Genomic DNA, 21452 nt, shown 5'->3' on the forward strand with positions numbered 1-21452 from the left:
TTAACAATAAGAACAGTTATGGCTAAATAGATCATTCAGAGTCTGAATTCTTCCAAATAAGATTATGACAAAACTGCATAAATGGTTTGGCCATTTTTATGAAACTCTGAAATACAGCTGAAAACATGAATAAATTTTTTCTTTTTTTGAAAGAGTGGATTCCAGGCTACTAGAAAGGTATATTAGTAGAAAGCTTCTATTCTCTTTCCAGTTTAAGAAATAATTTGTGGAATAGGTCGAAAGAAACATTTTATCTGAAATTAAAAGCAAGTGCATATCTTTCAAAGCAGAAAGTAACTATGAAAACAAAATAGGTGTCTGCAGGCGTTGAGATGCTAGATATGAAACAAGAGCAAAAAATTATCCTTGGGGTTAGTACATCTCTAAAAATAGAAACATTATGCTATTTCTACAAGTACGACCAAACTAACACATAGAAGACAAAAGACTTTCCTTTCTAATTGTCCTATATTTTAAAGTGTTGTAATTACAAAAAATTGTACTGAAAATACTACGAAGAATTTTAGTTTGTGTGGACAGAAAACCAGGGATTTGATACCACTAAAATTTTCTCTTGTGATACATCTGACAATTATTTCCATGCCTGCTTATAGATTTGACATTGCTTTTGTCTCCATGGTATAGAAGATATATTTATAAGGACATGAGAGAAATTGAGCCAAAGCCTATGCACTGTGCCATGCTTAGGGACATGGTTTAGTAGTGGACTTGGCAGTCCTGGGTTAACAGTTGGACGTGATGATGTCAGAGGTCTTTTCCAACCTAAATGATTCTATTATTCTATGATTCTATCATTCAGTTAGTGGGTACTGAACCATTTACATAAAATGTAGTCTTTATTCAAGGGCTGTCAGACAGTTGGGAATAAAAAGAGAATCAATCTGAGCTTTACCTAGTATTGGTACTTGAATGAAAATGAGCCAAAAATTTCTATAAAATATTAAAGAGTGGTTCAAGGACATATTCAGCCACAAATTCTCAGGAAAAGAACATCTGGCAAAGCTGCTCTAAAGCGGCTGATTTTTATAACCTTTTAATAATCAGGCACCTACATTTTTCTAAGAGTTGTCAGAGTTGCTGTCTTAATGCTAATATCATACCTCTGTGACTTTCCACACTTAGCATTTCTGAATATAGGTCTCCTGAAACCTCCAATGCTTGGTGCTCATTGCGTTAAACGTAGCATAGATTTATTCACATGGATGAACAGTTTTAATATCTTTTACTTATAGACACAACTATATGAATCCCTGACGTTAAATATTTGAGTAGAAGGCAAATCTCAGCTTGAGGGATTCAAACTTCAAATTCTTTCTTAATCCAGAAAACATTAATTTCATCAGGATATGGGATGTTGCAAGAAATTTTTATCCTTCTTAGTGAAGCTGTATTACTCTGCAGAGAGGAATTCAAGGTTTATGGTCAGATAGACTGACCAAAGGTAAGCAGTATGCTATGCATCCAGGAGAACACAGATCCAGGCTTTAAACCTTTTCCAAAATTGATCAACAAGTCATATTGTTGGGTTTTTGTTTAAAAAGTAAATCTGTTCAAAAAACATACTTTTTTTTTTTTTTTTCTGTGATCACACAGAAGAAGAAATAGTTATATGAGTTGCTTGCTAGGTAAGCATTGGTCCCTAAGTCAGAGGAGGACGAGGATTAGAACCGACTTGTGACCCCTCTCCTCCAGATTCTCTTTACAGCCGAGAGCAATTTATTTTTTTTTTTCCTGCCCAATAGTGACAATACCTTAAGTGGTATTCTGTGTACAGATTCTTTCTCTCCCTAGCTCAAAAGATGGTTCTGAGAGGGGTGGGGAAAATGCAGCATAAGAATGTCAGCAAAGCAGTTCAGGATAGGCAAACTAAAGACTAAAGCAGCATGGCACTGTGTGAGTGATGTGGATACCAACCACTTGTGAAAATTAATATAACTCTCCAGTGCTGCAGATGAACACTCTTTCGATTTAACCGAAAGCTAAAAGGAGCTGTGGATATCTACCATATTTATAAATAATTTCTAAACACTTTTATTCTTCTCCCGTTAAAAGAGTACAAAATGAAACAACTTAAAAATTTAGGGTTGAATGAATATTTAATTACAGTCGGGCTATTTTTATGTTAGTTTTTGTATGCTTTTTTTATACGGCAATTCACTGTTACTTCAGTTTGTATCCAAACAATTATTTGGTCAATAGTATGAAACAAAAATGTGTTATTTACCTATCCACTCTGTTCCTGACTTTCAAAATGTTAAGGAGATCTTCTCCTTGTGTGTATGCCTGCGTATAATTATCTACAGTAAATGGCGCATAGGGAAGAAGTGATCCTTCAGGAAGAACCTTATGTTCTTTACTGCAGATTCAGGTATAATTTCTGCCAAATGAAGATATGACTCCATTTGGTAATAAGCATAAAATTAAGCTCCTGTGAAAACCCAGTAAAATAACTCGCATAACTAGTAAAATAACTTGCATAACTAGCACAATGAAATATGTTTAAAACTCATATAAGTTTGAAATATGTCCACAGTACTATTTTAAATATGCATCCTAAAATCTAAGCAACCTACACTTGTAGGTAACTTTTATGCAGTTTTCAGAGTTGAAATATATCAGTTTCCAAGAAAAGAGTGAAGCACTTGAAGAAAATACAACAGGAGACACATTCCTAGTCAAAATCAGAAATAAATAGTAACAATTCCATTAAGATACAATAAAATACCTACTATCTGTTTCAGACTAGGTAAATCTTTAACTTTTTTTATGAGCAGTATAATGAACTGAATCTAATTCTGTAGTTCTCTAATGAGTATGAATTTGATCATGCAAGATTAACAGCCCTCTGGTCCTGATCTAGCTAAACATTCCAGCATTTGAGCTGTCCCCTGTCTGCTGAAATTATTTGGAGTATCGCCATCATTTTCATGTTAGAATTGCAAGGCTTTTGGCTCGATGTTTACCAGGAGTGAAGAATAATTTGCAAAGCTGTATACTCTGAAAGGATAAAACTATGGATGGCTCTTGTTCCTTTTCCTTCTAAACCCAACTGTCCAAATGAATCTTAAGAGGAGTTTAGCTATGTGCAGTCATTACTCTTTCATATACAGTTATGCATATAAGTTGAAAGACTAGATGGTAGAAAAAGTATGTGATTTCTTTTCTGTTATCTAAAGATCACTTAGTGATAGCACATATACTCGTATACTTTCTTAGAAATTCCACTGCTAGCTTTGTTGTCATTATACTGCTGTCAAAACAAGGGATGTCAGCAAAAGTTCAACCTTTAAATTAAAACAAGTCATTGAAAAGCGTTAGACATTTAGTCAACTTCATCTTTTTTCCACAGTGTCTATTCCTTTATTCAGTATGTGATTGTATTCACGTAAGAATTCCTTAAAAATAAAATAAATAAAAAAAATCCCCAATTAATAAGTGTAAAATTGCACTTGACGTATTTTGTACTCAGCAGATAAAGCTGGTTAGCACAAATGAACTTCATGATATATCGGCCTAAATTAAGCAGTATTCATTTGGTTTCAAAAAACATTACTGCAGCTGATAGAGAACTACACACAGAATTATGAGTACATATTTATCTCCACTCATACGTAAATGCTCTTTCAAGTCTATCACTATTATTACCCAAGCTGTTCAATAAACGATCATGATTTATCACTATGGATTCTATTTACAGCTATTTTTTGGATAGTTTTATGGAAGAAAATAATTTTCCTTTTTAGAGTTTAGCAGTGCTAGGTATAAATGGAGAAAAGGAAGTGATGGTGTGAAAGAAGATAGTGTGGTCAGAGATTTATCTTCCAGTTAGCTCTTGTCTCCTATCTCATGTCAATATGTACCTAGTGCAGTCCTGCAGCTTTTCCCACCTCTGTATATATGGCACATATATCGACTGAAAATAACTGTCTAAATACTGAACGTAAATGGAATCAGGATCATGTCAGGGAAAGAGATGGGGCTGGGGACTAGATCTTTGGAGTGAAAGATTGCTATGAAATAGTTCATGCTTGTACATCCCCAGAATGGAGAGAAATTCAGTATTAAATCTACAAGTCAGGCTCAGTCTTGTCTGGTTGTCCTTGCTTTGGGAAAACTGCAATAGATTTACCAAATCACTGGGAATTCTGGAAAAATAAGGAATTAATTAGGAAACAGGACCACAGCTAGCAAATAAATGCAGAAATAACAAACGAAAATAAGATATATGCACACAAAGCAAAACACCATCACTGTGTTGATAGTTTCACACATAGACTTACTGAAAATATGTTGCTGTTTAGTTTTTTAGTAAAAATCATTTAGCTGATGCTGTGGGAGACCATATCTCAAACTGACTGTCTCAAAGCTTGTTAGCGGGGCTCCTGCAAGACTTCACAGTTGTGAAGAGATAAGGAGCCAACCCTTGCCTGACATTGTTTTGGCCAAGGGCAAGGAAAGGCCTCACCCCCGTGAGGGTTGTGCCTAGACACGGACGACCACCCCACCTATGCACCGATTGCATGTGCCCCCCAGAGGAATGCGGTACTGCCACTGTCTGGGAGGTGGCCCTCCTTGAACGCCCTGTAAAAGCCTGGGCCACCAAACAGTCAGTGGTGATCCAGAGACCCCCACCACTGACGTGAACGGAGACTATGGACTGGCGGAACGCCACTGGATCCATGGTGGTGACTGTCTCTTGCAACTCTGTCCTGACTGCTTGCTAGATTTTCTCCTCTGCTGTCTTTCCCTCTCTTTCCTATGGCTATTTGCTTGCCACAACACATGAATGTTTTGATTATGTAAGTTTTTAATTTTTTTTTAATATATATATACATACATATATATATATATACATATACACACACACATTTCCTTGATTAGCAGCATTTGTCCTCATTTGTGTCTTACTCTGGGTATAACAAAGTATCTCCCCGCCTCCAGTCTTCCCAGATCAGAACAGATGCTGCCAAAGATGTGAATGGCAAGTTTTAGAACAGAGAACTAGAGTTCAGATCTACTCATATTTTTGTGGAGGTACATGGGATTTTGGCAACAGCGAGAGAAAAGCTATACAGTGAAAGCAACTTAGGAATCCTTAAAAAAATAATACAAAAATTAAATCATCATCATCCCATAACGTGGTCTTGGAACTGAATTATTATGGTGTTTTTTGGTTTTTTTTTTTTGTTTTTTTTTTTTTTTTACATTACTCTCCAGGGAAAATGAAATCCTACTTCTTTGATTTTATTTTGCTTGTGTGAAAGCCCAAATGTTTGGAGAAAAAAAACCCCATCCATTAACCAGCACCAAAGTGCCAGCACCACAAATCCAGATTAATAAACTGTTAAATTTGACGTTGTAGTCCTTGTCAGTTATTGATCAACCTTATCATATCTTGAGCATGACTTGATTATGTAAAACAGGTTAAAGGATGTCATTTCTGTGCAGCTTAGTTATTGTCTTTCCCATGTCTTCATTTGCTTTTGATGTTATTATTCTCCATATTCATTGACCTTCTCTGTATACAGAATGCTTAAAATATGTTTAATTAAATAGCGGCATGTGAATGCTCAGTATCTAATGACATCATAGAACGTATTTTGTTTTTTAATTTGCTTTAATATTGTTGTAGAAAAGAAACAGATATAGCACCTCATTTCTTTAAGTATTCTTATGTGTCGTCACCTCTAAATGATGTAAAATCCTTGATGTTCTATAATAATGTGCTGTGCAAAACATGTAATAGGGATGATTTGGCAAGACAAATCTGAAATTCATCGTCAGAGTTGTATCATGTAGCTAATTTGTATGCTGTGTTCACCGCCTATTAGTATGGTTTCTGCCAGCCGTTGATCCTGTTACACTTAAGGCACTGTATATCTCTGTACTGAGCTGATGTTCCAGACATGATAGGGTGAGATCAGAATCTCAGCCTTCATCAAAAAAGAAAGTATCCTTCTAGGTGCAAAGACTGAAAGAAAGGCTTGGAGTATTTATCCGAGCTTTTAACACCTTTGCCATCCTAGAACAGAAGAAAGAAGGGGAAGGGGAAGTCTACGATGAGTAAGGCCATGAGAGCCTTAGAGGTGAATCATAGTTTAATTTTTAGGGGCTCTGGATTCAGGCTGCTACGTGCAAAATACACGTTAATATTTAAAGAAAATAAAATTACTCAAAAAATACAGTTTAGCTTTCTGTATCACAACCTTAACCTTTCCCATTTTAAGATGATAGATTACCTATTTCAACAACATAATCCTAGACTACTCATGGCCACACATTTTCCTATTTCTTCATACAAAAACACTGAAAACAGTGACACTGAGATCTCAATAAAAAGGAAAAATGCTTTGCTAGTTAGTGCCATCTCCATTCATACTGATATTTCACATAAACTATGACTAAAATAGATCTGGGAAAATCTAGGAATATCTGTGCTCATCTCAGGCTCTTACAGCCATTGAGATAATCTGTCAACCTCACCTAGCTTGCCAAAGCCTAAGCCTGTCATAGAGAAAAAACAGAGTGTAAGTAGACTTCTAAAACAAAAGGTGTGGTTGTACATGAAGTAAGTAATTTGCAGTGGCAAGAAATGAAAAAGCTGTGGTTCTTTTTGCATTCTACATGTCACTCACACAGCAATTTAAATGTTTACGCAATGAAAAAGAGTCATGTCAACCATGTGGTATTTTTACAAGTTGACCACCGCAAGTCAGATGGTGAGCATATCCGAACAAGCTTTCAAAAAGTGCTGGTTTCTCACCATTTACCAGTAATGGCCAACACCTTTCAGTGCAAAACCTTAAACAGGCTGCAGTTCTTCAATTGTTTTGAAAGGTTTAAATGAAAGTGTCTGGAATTCAGGCTGATTCAGTAGCTCTGTATAATTTAAGTGAATGGTTATAGTTTTCCTGTCATACAAAATAGTAGGGCTGCAAATTGCATCTAAATTCTGATTTTTTTTTCTATCATCAATAAGTCTAATTTCTTAAGGAGGGCAACAGAAATAAAGATAATGGCATTGTGACAGTATGACCACTTTTTAACTAGCAGTAAATTAAAAAATAAAAGGTAACTCTATTCTGCTGAAAAACAGCAAAGCAGAAAAATGGAACAAAACATGAAGCAATGTAATTCCTGCAGAATTTTAGAAGGGAACTATTCATTAAAATGATCATTATTTGTAAAATTTATCCTATCAGCATACTTTGCTTAATACTGTGTCCCAGCGAGAAACAGTATTTATTTTTCCCCAACAGAGCTACTGAGAAAGTGTGCTACACCCCAGCATTAGTATTTACAATCAAAGCCAGAAGGAAACCCAGGCTTTACTGAAATGCATGAAAAAAAATTATAGACTTTAATATCAATCATTAGGGCTTCCTAATCTACCAGAGTAAAGCAAGAGAGGTAGTAAAACTAGGAAGAAAGCTGCATTTGACATTTTATAACTGTAATTATTATGATGGTTTTATCGTCTATCTCCCTGGTTGTTTTTCATTTCCAGCTGATTCTAGTTTAAGTGCAAAATTTGTAACAGTGATCTACATTTGTTATTTGCTGTTTTTTCCCCCAAAAATTGTCTATTTAGATGCAAATGATAAAAATGTCAATCTTTTAGGATACTGAATATTGTGCATTACACTACTGTAAGTAGTGCCTAGTACGATGGAGCCCTGACACCCCCAAACTCAGTGTTCCCAGCCTCACATAAATACTACCTTACAAATGGCTTATGTTAAGGATACTGGCTCATTATTATTACTACAAAACTTGAGTTCGTTCTCTTTTCTCCATTTCATATCATTATATAGAATGTCCATATATAGCCCACGCTTTACTAATAACTCCCTATAATCTTTCATTCATTACATATTCACTAAATATACCCTGACTTACCTTTTTATGCTTATAACTCCAATACATATTTTTAAGTATTCATCAATTTTCCTGAAGAATTGTCTGAAAAATGTTAAGCGAACTGTTGCAAAAGTAGAGAATAGTAACCTGTTTCAAAAACTGGCATCAATAACGTCTGTGATATAGTTGGATTATACAGAATTAGAACTTGTATGGAGTTATTTGATCTCACTTGAATTTCTAGAGGTTCTATTTGCTGAAATACAATGCATAATCAAAATATCATGTTATTTTTCAATTATTAATGAGAATTACCTTGTATTAAGAATTATTAATTATTTGTAAAAGCAGGAGAGAAATACACAGCGAAAATAATTATCATGCAGTTTCATGCATTGTGATGAGATACTGATTTGAAAATCTAAGAGAAAAATCAGCAGATACAGAATATCACAGAATCATTTAGATTGGAAAGGATCTTTAACATCCTTAAGAACTGTTAACCCAGGATCACCAAGTCCACCACTAAACCACGTCCCTAAGCACCACATCAATCTACTGAGATGCGCTCATATGTATATACATCTTCATGAAAAAAGCAGTGCACAGCAATGATCACAACCTTATTTCCTCTGTTTTCATTGGCATAATTGTTCTACTTTCTCATCTTTTCTGTCCTGAGAGGTAAGACACCAGAGGGATGCAAAGGGGATTTTCCTTTCCCTTTCCTAGCATTTATGTTCATGGGTTTAAGAAAGACTGCTAGTGGCAAGTCTTCTGCTTCTGAGAGAAACTGAGAAATTATCCTAGCAGCTTTCACATTGCCCTTCTACTGCGTTTCCCTTTCAGTGAAGCATCACAGGTAATAAATCTTAAGAGGTGATACTCCAGAAACAAGCGTCCACTTATCCCAGCAGGACAAGCAGAACCAGTGCTGCTGTTGAAACAACAGATGCACGTCGCCCCAAAGAGAAAGCCTGGTACTGAAGAGAGATAGATGTAAATTACTAAAATCAGAGAATTATGTGCAATCCCCCCCCCCCTTTTTTTTTATGAATGTAATGTATTTATGTAACCTTATGCTAGTCTTGAATATTTAGAAAAATCAAGTCCTGAGACATGTAAAGGTTAAATCTACTTCCTAAATTTAATGATGGCAAAAATAATATACACATAATAGATATAGTTTACCTATTCAAATCAATGTTAACTTCCCACAAGTCTAGATATGTCTTAATTAGAGACAAATTAGTTGATATAGAAATTAATTATGTCTTTCCTTAAGTTTAAGGCTTTTCTATTACTACCTCAAATTTGAGCATCACAGGGAGTACTCATTTTTCATATTTAGTGCCACATGTAGTACTGATGAACTGCTACAGTCACAACTTCAGCCCTATTACAGAAACTCAATTGTTCAAGTAATGCCATTGAAATAAATTTGATCAACCAGGTAAACGATGATAAACAAGAATGAAGATTCTACAAATTGTTCTCTTCTGGAATTTCTTTTCACAAAAAAATAAATTTTAGGTATGTATTAGATTGTGCGAGTTCTTACACAGGAGAGAGTTTTGTAACGTGGAAAAAAGTGTTTAATGAAATCAGGACTTAGCTAGGACTAATATGGTTAAATAGAAAAGGAAGAGATATTTCTCATGAGCCACATGTAGCTATAAAAGGAAGACCAGACTGCAAATCTACACACAGCTAAATACCCCAAAAAGTTGTAAAATGAAGAGGAATGGATCTTCTTGATGAGGTAAAATTGAGCCATATAGAAATTTGCTGGTTTTTCAATAAACCCCCACAATTTCCTGTTTTAGGAAGCTCAGCTCTTTTGATGACTATGCAAGAACAAGAAAAAATGCATAGTATTCATGGTAAAATATGGTGCTAATCCATCCTTTAAAGGTAATGGGAAAATCTTTCAGTGCTGTGTAGAACTTCCAAGAAATTTCTTAATAAAAAAATGCTTTTCATAACTCTTGAGACATTAAATGAAAATAATTACCCTACTGAGAAAAACTATAGATATTAAAATACCAGACCAGGTAAGACAGCCTCTCTGTGACTGGATGCACACATTTCAGCAATGCACCTCCAAAAGTCCTCCTAGCAGAGCTCCAAAAAGTCTATTTTCTTATTTTTTAAAAAATATAACCAAAAGTTATAGCTGAAATATCCAAGTTCATAAAAAATATATGAGACCTACTTTTAAAAAAAAACATTATGAGACCTTATTTCTACCTGTCCCCTTGTTATGTATCAGCCAGACTGGCAGTATGGTATGACCTGAAAGCTACTTGATGAAAATGGTCCATCACAATGCATCACAAGGAGTGTATAGCTTTCAGTATGGCTGTTCTTTTGGTACTGTAAACTGCATTATAACTCCACAGACATCATTAAAAGTAGAACAATTTGCATCATCTAAATACTGAGATCCACATGCTGGGAGACCTCTAAGCTTCCTGAAGAAGTGTCAGTCCATTCCACAAGAAAATGTACTTGCAACAGATACTAACAAACTATCATTTACTCTCAACTGTTATTTCAAAGAACAAAGATACAGTTATATCTTTATATTTACCTAATCCACAATAGAGGGACCTAGAAATATTCAGAAATTTTGTAAGAATTGGTTGTAGAACACCTCAGAGCTTAAATTAATTCAATCTAGCGCTCTGGGTCAAAATATGCTTTTAAATAACTGGAAGTGCACATGAAGAAGATAAAAATTCTTTGCTGAAGTATTTCAGACTTTTCCCATCCTTCGTTTATCAAGAAAATACCAGGGAGAAAAAGTAAAAAAAGACTTTCCTAATTCTTTCTTTTTTTTACTGCCTGAAACCCATGTGTCTCCGCTAAAGTAACAAAATAAACTGTTTTAAATGTAGGATATATTAAGAGCAAAGGGAAGAAAAGTTAGACTAATATATTTTTTAAAAAATTTCAGAAGGCCTTAACATTAAATCCAAAGAAGATTCGTATTCTGAGGGAATAGTTTATTTTCATCTATATTTCAACTCAACTTTTAGAGAATTAAAATTAACTGCAAACATTCTATTGGAATAAAATAAAAAGAAGAGTGTGCCTGAACTTAATTTTGATTAAAAAAGAAAAAAATACTTAAAGAAAAGGAAACAACTTTTTAACTTACCAGCTTGACCAAGTGTATACTCCTGATATCTGGTTCCTATTCTGTTTGTGGCTGTACAATTATATCGTCCAAAATCACTGTCAGATGTGGGAGCAATCTTTAAAATGAATACAGTTTGTAAATAGTAGTTTCTAACCAAATATCAAAGTTCTTTAAAAAAATCAGAAACGCAAACCTGTTTTCCTTAACCAATATGTAGATGTGTTCTTGCTTCAGCTTATCTATTATATTCTCCAAATACAGATCTAAATATGTTAAATGCCCCTCTCTCAAATTCAAATTAGAATATCAAATAATGGAAAATGGTGACATTGTTCATCTTTACCATTTCACTTGTAAACAAGAAAAAAATCTAAACCCCCACATTTTTTCACAGACTGTTGTGCTATTGTGCTATTTGCACAAACTGATGTTTTCACTAATTAAGCAGTGAAAGGTCTGAAAGTTGCTGATAACTACAGATGATACAAGAATAATATTAAACTTCTTATTGTTTGCAGCATTCACAGTATAACAGACATTTGGGGAGAAAATAACATGTAAGGGATGTGGCTCAACTGTAAATTCAGGTGAATAAGCATTTAAGACAGAACAGGTAATAGATATCACAGGGAGCTAATGCCCTGCTGGAATCTAGTCAGGTGACAGTAGAATGGAAGAGCACTTAAAGAACCATCAACTGCAAAGCACATTTTATGTTGTTAAGTTCTACTTAAAATAAAAAACAAACCTAATGATGACCTTCAGACAAGAGTAAGACTGTATCTTTTTAAATATATATCCTCTACTACAAGACATGAGGTTACTTGTTTGGACTTTAGGAAAAAAACAGGGTTTTTTTCATTTCACTGTACACCTCTTGCTTGGGATCTGAAAGAGATACCCCACTCCAGTGCTTCTTAACTTCTTTTCCCATGGCAACTGTGAAGAAATACTAGAAAGAAATGGAGAAAACTTAACTTCTTCCACACTTGAGGAAGACTGTATGTCATCCCTGTAACAGGTAAGACCAGGGCTGGGGACACCGGTTACACTTTGTTGTGAAATGATTAATTAAGGATGACGATTTGCTATGCACCACTGCTGAGTCATTAACCGTGTAGTCAAGATAAAGTAAATGGGTTATTAAGGTCCAGTCTTTGTCTTTGGCCTTCCTCAGGTTTTGTTCTTACATGTACTTGTTAGATAACAGAAGGGAGCTTATTTCTTATTTTTCCAATGCCTCCATGAGAAAACAGTTGTTATCAAAGCTAATTGCAGTTTATTATCACTTTACCCTTCTGCTTTGTTCTTGACTGAAGCCACACAAACCTTTTTGTATATACCAAGGACCTAACAGGTAGTCACTTTGATTTTTAGTATTAACTTGATGGGTTAATTTTGTATTTATTTAGGTATTTATTGACTTGCAAGGAAAGGAAATTGCTTTTTTTGTTGTTCAATGCAGATGGAAAACTGAGCACAAAGCAGAAGCCATGTAAATAAGGTTTATTTTCTAACTGCTCACAAGAAATGTGGAGATAAATCAGTTCATAAATAGGTGGGGAGTTTTGGAAAGAAGAAAAAAAAAAAAAGCTTTACTTATTAAATTGTAAGTTTTGTCCTTAAATGTATTCTACAGTACTTGCAATGTTGCCAGACCGAGGAAGGAACTCATTAATGCCACCACACTGATTCCCATTTAAAGTCTTACCTCTAGTATCAGCTTTCTTCCTGTACTGTAGGTCTTCAGATGTGTTGTATTTTTTACTGGTAAAACTAATTTTCCTCTTCTCCACTGAACTGAGGCAGACGGATTTGCTAGCACTTCACAGCTTATATTGATGGGATTGCCTTCCCAGGAGTAATACATGGTTTGATTTGACACAAACATTGGAGCATCTGGAAAAAAGAAGTAATACACAAATATATTAACTGTTCTGGTAAAACAAGCCATATACCCCTATCCAAGCATTCATATCCACATAGAAATTTCAATTGATTATTGTATTGATCCATTATGGATAATGAAAACACCAGTATTCAAGCTTGCATTTCTTGAGCCTTTATTTTGGTAGCTTTCTCCTCTGCTGAAACTGTTTCAGCTGAAATTTTCAGGAAGAGAACACCTGCTAATGATATTTAGCATGAGGCCACATAAGGCCCTTGAAAGACATTATCTTAGAAATGACAAAGAGCATTTCTTCCTGAGGATGAGAAACTCTTCAGACACCCATCTGTATGACAAAAGGAGGTGACCTATGAAACTCATATATATAATCTATTTATTTGCTGATTTTATAGTCTCATCTTTTGCTATGGAGAAATTACATTCACTCTCCAAATCTTCATAGACATGTAAAAGCTTTACCCACTTCTCACTGGAAGTATCTTATACTTTATGAAATCCTTCCAAAGAGAGATGTTTAGTTGTATGAATAAACCTAGAAGACAAAAAAATAATAAAAGAATACCTAAAATGTTGCAACATATTCTACCTATTTCGGAAAAAATATTGTCTGTATCAGTACACAATTTAGAAAAATCTTTATACCAGTTCTTATGAAATCATCAAGCTACTGACAAGCCAAAAGATGATCCGTCTTCCTTACAAACCTGCCTATAAATGGCTACATTAAACATGCAGCCAAACACAGAGTCTGACACAGACGAAACTGCTGGTTTACAAACTATAGTTTTCCAATCACAGTGCCAGCAGTGATAAGAATTATCTGCTTGCTGTTTATCTGGATAACAGGAACAGTTTAATGGTCTCTAGAAAATGAGAGGGAGTAATACTTTCCTTTCTTTTCTACTTATGTCTTGGGTGAATCATACTTTTTGTCTACGGAATATTTATTTACAATTTTTTAATGTTTTTTTAATCCCTTTCATATTATACCTTAAAAGTATTAATAGAATATTCTTTATATTCCTGAAAGTCAAGGAAAGGCTCTAGCACTTTTACAGCTGGTGTCATAGTATCTCCTTTTAATATTTAAAATATGTAGGTATATATGTTTATTTTGATCAATAGCTCTTAAAAGATTCTAGATGTGTCTCTGGAAATTGTATTCTGGTCTTCTCAGAAACACTAGACTAGAAAATATCTAATAGGTCTATCAGAGACCAGAACTGAGCACATTTAACTAAAGTAAAAAAAAAAAAAAAATAGCTTCAGGAATGGTTTAAAACTACCTCCTTGCTGCTGAAGTGCACATTTTCAACATCCTTCTGTGTTTGCTTTTGTCAAAAATTATAACTTTTTGGTGACATCATGCTGCTGCATGCATGCAGGCAGGCATTGACTGAAAAACCCTGTTATCAGTATGTTTTAAATCACAGAGCAACAGACAAGGCTGCTAAATTGCTCAACACCAGCAGCATTTTTCTTAATAACTGTCCAGCCCTTGTTTTTGTAGGAAAGCAAGTAGTTTCATCAAAGTAAGTAAAGTATGCTTTCCTATGAATTTATTTACCAGATACAGGAACTTATTCTTTTCCAAATGTTTTAATAAGTAATTCCAGTGCTCCTTGATTTCCATAGATCTTTAAAAATACATATTTAATTGTCTAAACATCTTAATGCAAAGAATAAACTATCAAAGAAGCTTCAGGATGTGACACCTCACACTAGTGGAACTTTATGAAGAAAAAAGCAAATTGCACATGCCTGCTTAATGCTTAAGTATGGTCAGGAATCTCAGAGTCAGAGCCCTGGCCTTTGCTCTGGAAATTAAGTTAGTAGTAGGAGCCACTTGAAGGAAAACTGCACAAACTGACTTCTGCCTGGCAGACTGGTTTTGCACCTGTGTTCAACATATGGATCAGAAATCTCATCAGAGTGTTCATGAGGCACAGAATGTGGTTACTCCACAACACATTTTAGATAAGCACCGTCTTCCAATGCACAATTTATTAGAATAAGAAAATATTTATATTTACTCCATTAATGAACACTGGCATGAAGCTGGAAGACAGGAAAGCATTCTGTCTGAATCTGACTAACTTTCCTCCCCAAGTAACATCATGTGGTTTGATGCTCTCTGTTGATTTAAATAAACATGGCAAACTCATTTCGTATTTAAAAAGTTTTACAAGTGAAAAAGTAGGGTATACTTATATACCACAGGTAAAGCATTTAGAAGAATAGGGACTTCCATCTCAGACTGCTTTCTCTTCTGAAAGTAGGTTTTGAATGCCTATAGTATCTGTTTATTTATATTTTAAAAGAATAGGTGAGTTATAGACTGTCATCTATACATAACTACAGATACTAACAGTTTTAACATCATAAAACACAAATAGTACTAAAATTCCATCCAATAAAGAGATATTTCAAAATCAACAATTCTCAAATGTAAAACATTTCTAAACAAAAACAGCTTCACATTTTCCCTCTCAGAAAGTCTAGGTAATAAAGCCCTTGCAAGACATTTCTCGAGCAGCACAAAAACTCCAGTATAGCAGGAAGAAGAGCATCATGCTAAAGGCTTGATTCAGACAAACGGTCTTAAGTGAGATGATTTTTGATTTCCTAGTCAGGAATAGATTAAGATACATGGAGTATATGTTTCACACAAAGAAAATAATACCATAAAAAATTCTTAACAGTACAAGTAATAAAAATTTTACATTCCTTATAAAATAAAACACAATTTTTAAAAAATATATTGAAGGGAATAACTGGTGTAAAGAGATTTTGTTTTTTCTGGTCTGTTCTACTTCACTAACTGTAGCATATTATGCTTAAATGGTTACAGGATTATTGTTTATCAAATAGAAGCACACAATGTTTAACATAAAATACAACATGAAAAAATAACAAACCTTAAAGCCAAGACATTGAAAACATAAGTTTGACTATTTTACATATCTACAATATCTGATCCCTCCAGTATTCTAGAATAACTAAGAAACAAATTAAATTAATAAACAGAAATCAAGAGATTCTATCAACTGAAAATGAAGTATAACCAAGTAGAAATTAGAAAGTGGACCCTCTTATATGTTGATATATGTTGAGGATACTTAAATGCAATATATGTACTATACAAAAAGAAAAAAGCTTCCCTGCAGACCACTGAGAAAGTTTAAACCGTTAAAAAATAAAAACATATGCTGCTTAACTCCTTGTAGCTCAGGATTAATTTACACCTGACAAAAAAACCAAAAACAAACCAAACACTTCAGGGTGTAAGTGAATTGATCTTTTTACACTTTTGTACATAAAGTACTACCAGTTAAGACAATATACTGGACTTCTAAATAGCTAAATACAGAACTAGGAGCCTGAATACACTTCATTTTTACAAAAAGCAACCCTGATCATCTTATATCTGAACCTTATGGCCCTATACGGAAAAAAAAACCCCAACAACAAACAAACCTAAAGTACAAAAGCTACTGCTGTTCATATTCATATAGGCACACAATAAATCATAGAATCATAGAATGGTTTGGGTTGGAAGGGACCTTTAAAGATCATCTAGTCCAGAACCCTGGCCATGGACGGGGGCATTTTCCACTAGATCAGTTTGCTCAAAGTCTAATCTAACCCATCCTTGAATATTTCTAGGGATGCAGCATCCACAGCTTCCCTGGGCAACCTGTTCCAGTGTCTCACCATGCTCATTATGGAAAGTTTCTTCCTTACTTCTAATCTGAAATGACTCTCTTTTAGTTTAAAACTGTTGCTCCTAGTTCTGTTGCTACAGGCCCTACTAAAAAGTCCATCCTCCTCTTTATTATCAGCGCCCTTGAAGTTTTGATAGGCACAATAAGGTCTCCCTGGAGCTGCCTTTTCTCCAGGCTGAACAATCCCAGCCCTCTCAGGCTTTCTTCATGGGAGAGGTGTTCCAGCCCTCTGATAATTTTTGTGTCCCTTCTCTGGATCTGCTCTAACAGGTCCGTGCCTTTCTTGTGCTGGGGACCCCAGGGCTAGAAACAGTACTCCAGGTGGGATCTCCCAAAAGGTGAGTAGAGAGGAAGAATCACCTTCCTTGGCCTGCCGGTCACACTTCTTTTTATGCAGCCCAGGATATTATAAAGTTCAGGAGTGGTGTTATAAGCTTGAATGGTGAAAGACGGAGTATTATTTTGAAGAGATGAGGTGATCTAAATGAAAAAAAGATGCCTAGAAGGAACAAAGACTATATCCCAATGGTACAAAATTAAACAAAAGTATTGTATGAGAGTAGGATTCTATAATTATAACTTTAGAATGACATTTTAGAGTAGTTAATACTAAGGCTCCAGCATCAGCTAAACTCAAATTGTTCATTTTCCCACACAAGAAAGAAACTGATAAGTTAGCACTCCAATTAGGAGAAGCGATTTGGATAACCTGCATAAGAGAACTATGTAAGAGAAGCAAACTCTGACCTGAAAACTGTCTCTAGCACTTGAATGTCCTTGTTAGGTATAATGTCTGAGAACAGTGATTCAAGAACAGACTAATATATCATCTGCCTCATCCAGAATATAATTCAACTGATGACTTCAAAGATCCAGCTCTGGCGTGTGTTCAGCATTATGCACAAAATTAGATATGGCAAATAACCTGATTCAGCACGTGTCCAGACAACTATAACAGCAAACTAGATTCAGAATCAGATTTACACTTCTTTATTTAAGAACATAGGTTTTCAAACTTTTGGCTATTTATTCCTTGAATAATTTCCTTTCCTGGATCATACAATGTCAGGTCTAAGATGCTGGGACATTTTCTGTAGTATATTATTGGAAACCTCTCTCTTAGATGGTTAATACAGGCATGTTTCCCATCAACAATTACTTTTAATAAACTACATCTTCTAGCAAATCTAGTACTGTCCTTGCCACCCATCCTGTACCTTAATTTTTTATTCTTATTACTATAAATTTTATTAAATTATAATATAATAGTATAAATATTGTATAATAATAAGATATTATAAGTTTATAATTTATTATTCTAAATTAACTCCACCACAACTTGGTTAACAGGCATCTCTCTCTTCTATTGTGTTCCTCATACTTGTTTCACAGTAGGTAGTATTTTGGAATGAATAGCTTTTCCTTGGAGGTAAAGCAGAACCTCCCCAGACAGGTACAATAATTGTCATGTATTTTTTTTGGAACAAGAAATATTATTAGAAAGATTTAAGAAATGAGGCTAGATGATTAGATTTTAATATATAATCATACTTAAAAGGAAGACAGGAACTACAGAACTTCAGGGTTACTAACTCACAATTTTACTGATATTATCACGATCATGTGGCTGCAAGGAAAAACATGCAAGATCTGTATGTGAAGTTTTGAAATAGAAAAGCAAATGAAATTTGTCATATATAAGGTTTTAAATTGCCACGATTATTACCTAAAACCAGAGGGATTTTTGCAGAATCCAGCTCATCATTTCAAAAGTTTGAGATCAGCGGTTTTGCAGAGGTACATATTTCTGTCACAGCATGTGACAGGAAACACTGCTCTTAGTAATGTTTCCTTTCCCCTGCCCTAGACTCTTGGTTCCTCTCAAAATGCATTACAATAAAAGATTGATATTCAATACTATGATGTACTATCTACGACTTATACAGTTTATGTAAGAGCCCCCTGTTACTGGCAAGCAATACTAGTCCCTCATAGCCTTGACTGTGGTATTATTTTTAATATCCAATCACCCCACTAATTTCTCCATTTCCATAAACATAGAGAAAAAAATAATTATCATGAAGATAAGGAATCTTTTAGCTAGATGCAATACATGTTGTTAATAATGCCACCTTCAACCTTAAATGGTGGGCAGTAAAAGCAATGCATTGTTCTGGTGCTCGGTCCTGCCAGAGTCACATAAATTCAATCTACCTATTTTTCTTTGAACTCCACTTGAAATTAAGAAATTGTATTTGGTTGACCATTTAAAAAAACCCAAAACACCCAAATCCAAAAAACAAACCACAAAACTAAACAAAGAAAAATTCCGAGATATTTTGTGTTCATAGAAATATTTATTGTGAATAGATAAACCTGCCTAAAATTGTCTAAACTTGTCTAAAATAGAACAAATTGTAAAGAAAACATAGTTAGGTAAAATAAGCTAAGTATGCCAATAATGGCATTTAAAAGAAACTGCTGCATATATCAGTCATTTTTTATATCAGCAAATCACCAAGAACACGTCATCAGAACTAGAACAGGGTGGCTCCCCTTACAGATTTCTCACATTAGCAGCAATTTTTATTTTAGTAATAAAATGATCAGGTGTTGCCTATTACTTGTATAAAACTTTCAATTGTTACATGTATTCCAGGACAGAATTATGGGAATAACTTAGGATGGCCAGACTTCTGGCTTCATATATTATGTTACATAATTCTCTCATAGACAAAAGTGAAAAAATACTACGTCTTTCTCAAACCAGGATCCTAACCCCCATCTCTCTTCCTATCCTTCTGGTCATATTTTCAGAACAGAGTCAAGCTTTGTGTGTTTACCTTCCGTATTTTCCCACCTGTCTTCCTTACCTCCACAACATGAGTCCTACTGATAGCTTCCCTCCATTCCCTAATCTCTCTCTCTTCCCGCCACCTCCAATCTTAATTGTTCTTCCTGTTTTTACACACAGAGAAGTCCAGAAAACAACAACAATATCTCTGAGAAACTTTAAGGACTAAAAATCCAAACGGCATGGCTAAAATTACCTTGTACACCCAACTCCATTTCCAGCATGTGGTGCCCCTATGTCTATACATTATATACCTCAGACCCCAGCACAGTGTGCTCAGACTCACACAGTATTTGACTCCTTACGTTAGCCCTGTGCTGCTCCCAGTGTGTCCAACAACAGCAGCTCAGTGGCAGGCTCTGTGGTGCAGAGACCTGCCCCCAGGTATTGCAACCAATGCTACATGCCTCAGGTTTAGGGTAAATAATACTGGAAGTCTCTTTCTCAAGCATGTGCTAACCTGTGACTAGTGACTGACATAGCAAAGATACCAACTCCAAGTAATGCCCTGAATTCTGCAGTTAAGGGAAGTTAACAGAGTTAAAAAAAAAAAAAAAAGAGATTACAAATCTCAATTTAAGGTATTTTGTTCTGTTCACATTTCAAAGTTTCAACATCAGACTTATCATACCACCGGATTATTTTCTTCATAATTCTTAGGTGTATTGCTTCTGCTTTGCTGGATATATCTTGGAGGTACAGAGGACAAAGGCTATGCTGTCTTTTTTTCAATCAAATGTCATCATTGTATAATATAAACTACACCTAATTTAGTATGAAATTACTTGGAAAACTGTGTTGAGTTTTGGAAGTACAAAAACCAGTTTACGATTTATGTATTAATTATGATTGTAAATATATAACAATTTTAGCCTGCAAGACCAACTCATGAAATAGAATCATCTTCAAGGAAATCGAAAATTCTGTCTTCCTTTTTTTTTTTTTTTTTTTTTTTTTTTACCTTTATGTTTCATAAGTGCACAGGTAAAAAGTTATGCTAGTAAGGAAAGATGCTGAGGCATATATACCTATTAAAAATTAAGCAAATTATTAGAACAGAAACAGAATAAAATCTAAAATACTCTATTTGTTAAAAAAAATATTCTACTATTAAAAGAAAAACATCCAATGTTATTAAAAATCTACTTTAAATGACATTAAGCTTATTGCAAGATTAACAAAAACATGCAGTACAGAGCTCTATTAGGTAAAAATTTAGAGGATTTCCTAACATGAATATCACATTTTAACAAGTCAGTAACATATACAGGCCAAAAGTTTTCAATATTGATTTTCTATAATGAAGTATTTTTACACCCTTTGGGGCTAAAGAATAGGAAGATTTACTATACAGATGAACAAAGTACAATTTTAGCCACTTTGCCACACTTACTGTTGTAACATCAGAAAGAGACAACAGATGCATTAATCTCTGCTTCATTACAGGGAGTTTTGGTGAATGGTTTTTGCAAAGTGACTTTATGTGATAAAACTCATCAACTCATCTTTTGCTCAGAATTGAACATTCTTAGCCCCTATAAGTCTCTGCAATGACTTATCAAATTTGCTTCTATGCAAGTGCACAAGGTAGTCAAAGAAAGAAAATTATAAATCTTACAAGTGACATTCATGATCTCCAAAGTCACATCAAAAGCATATATTTCATGCTTTCTTATTTAAACCTATAATTTGACAGGAAGAAATGTAACTAAAACCAATAATATTTTTAATAGAAAAGATGCAACATTTTTCAGCATATTTGATTTTTTTTTTTTTCTCTAGATTGCTTTTCTTGTTATTTGACTCCTTCTTAGGCCATATGATTGTGCTTATCAGTTTCGTTTTCTGTCTGTGATAAAAAGACAGGGCAGGGCCCTCACGACTAATAGCCGAAGGGAGGGTGTAAAGAGGACGGTCAGACTCTTCTCAGTGGTGTCC

General features: G+C 34.6%; 1 protein-coding gene across 2 annotated transcripts in view; it reads right to left on the reverse strand.

Moving 5' to 3' along the window:
• NCAM2 (neural cell adhesion molecule 2) overlaps positions 1 to 21452 on the reverse strand; it is a 316785-nt gene that overhangs the window by 77583 nt on the left and 217750 nt on the right. For both annotated transcript variants that reach the window (XM_080374442.1, XM_080374443.1), the window contains exons 10-11: positions 12738 to 12925; positions 11045 to 11141 (exon numbers count right to left, since the gene is read on the reverse strand). In XM_080374442.1, coding sequence (XP_080230568.1) covers positions 11045 to 11141; positions 12738 to 12925 — 285 coding nt within the window. The remainder of the gene's footprint in view (positions 1 to 11044; positions 11142 to 12737; positions 12926 to 21452) is intronic.

Source organism: Falco punctatus (assembly GCF_963210335.1).
Source record: "Falco punctatus genome assembly, chromosome: 2".
In the NCBI taxonomy this organism is placed as follows: domain Eukaryota; kingdom Metazoa; phylum Chordata; class Aves; order Falconiformes; family Falconidae; genus Falco; species Falco punctatus.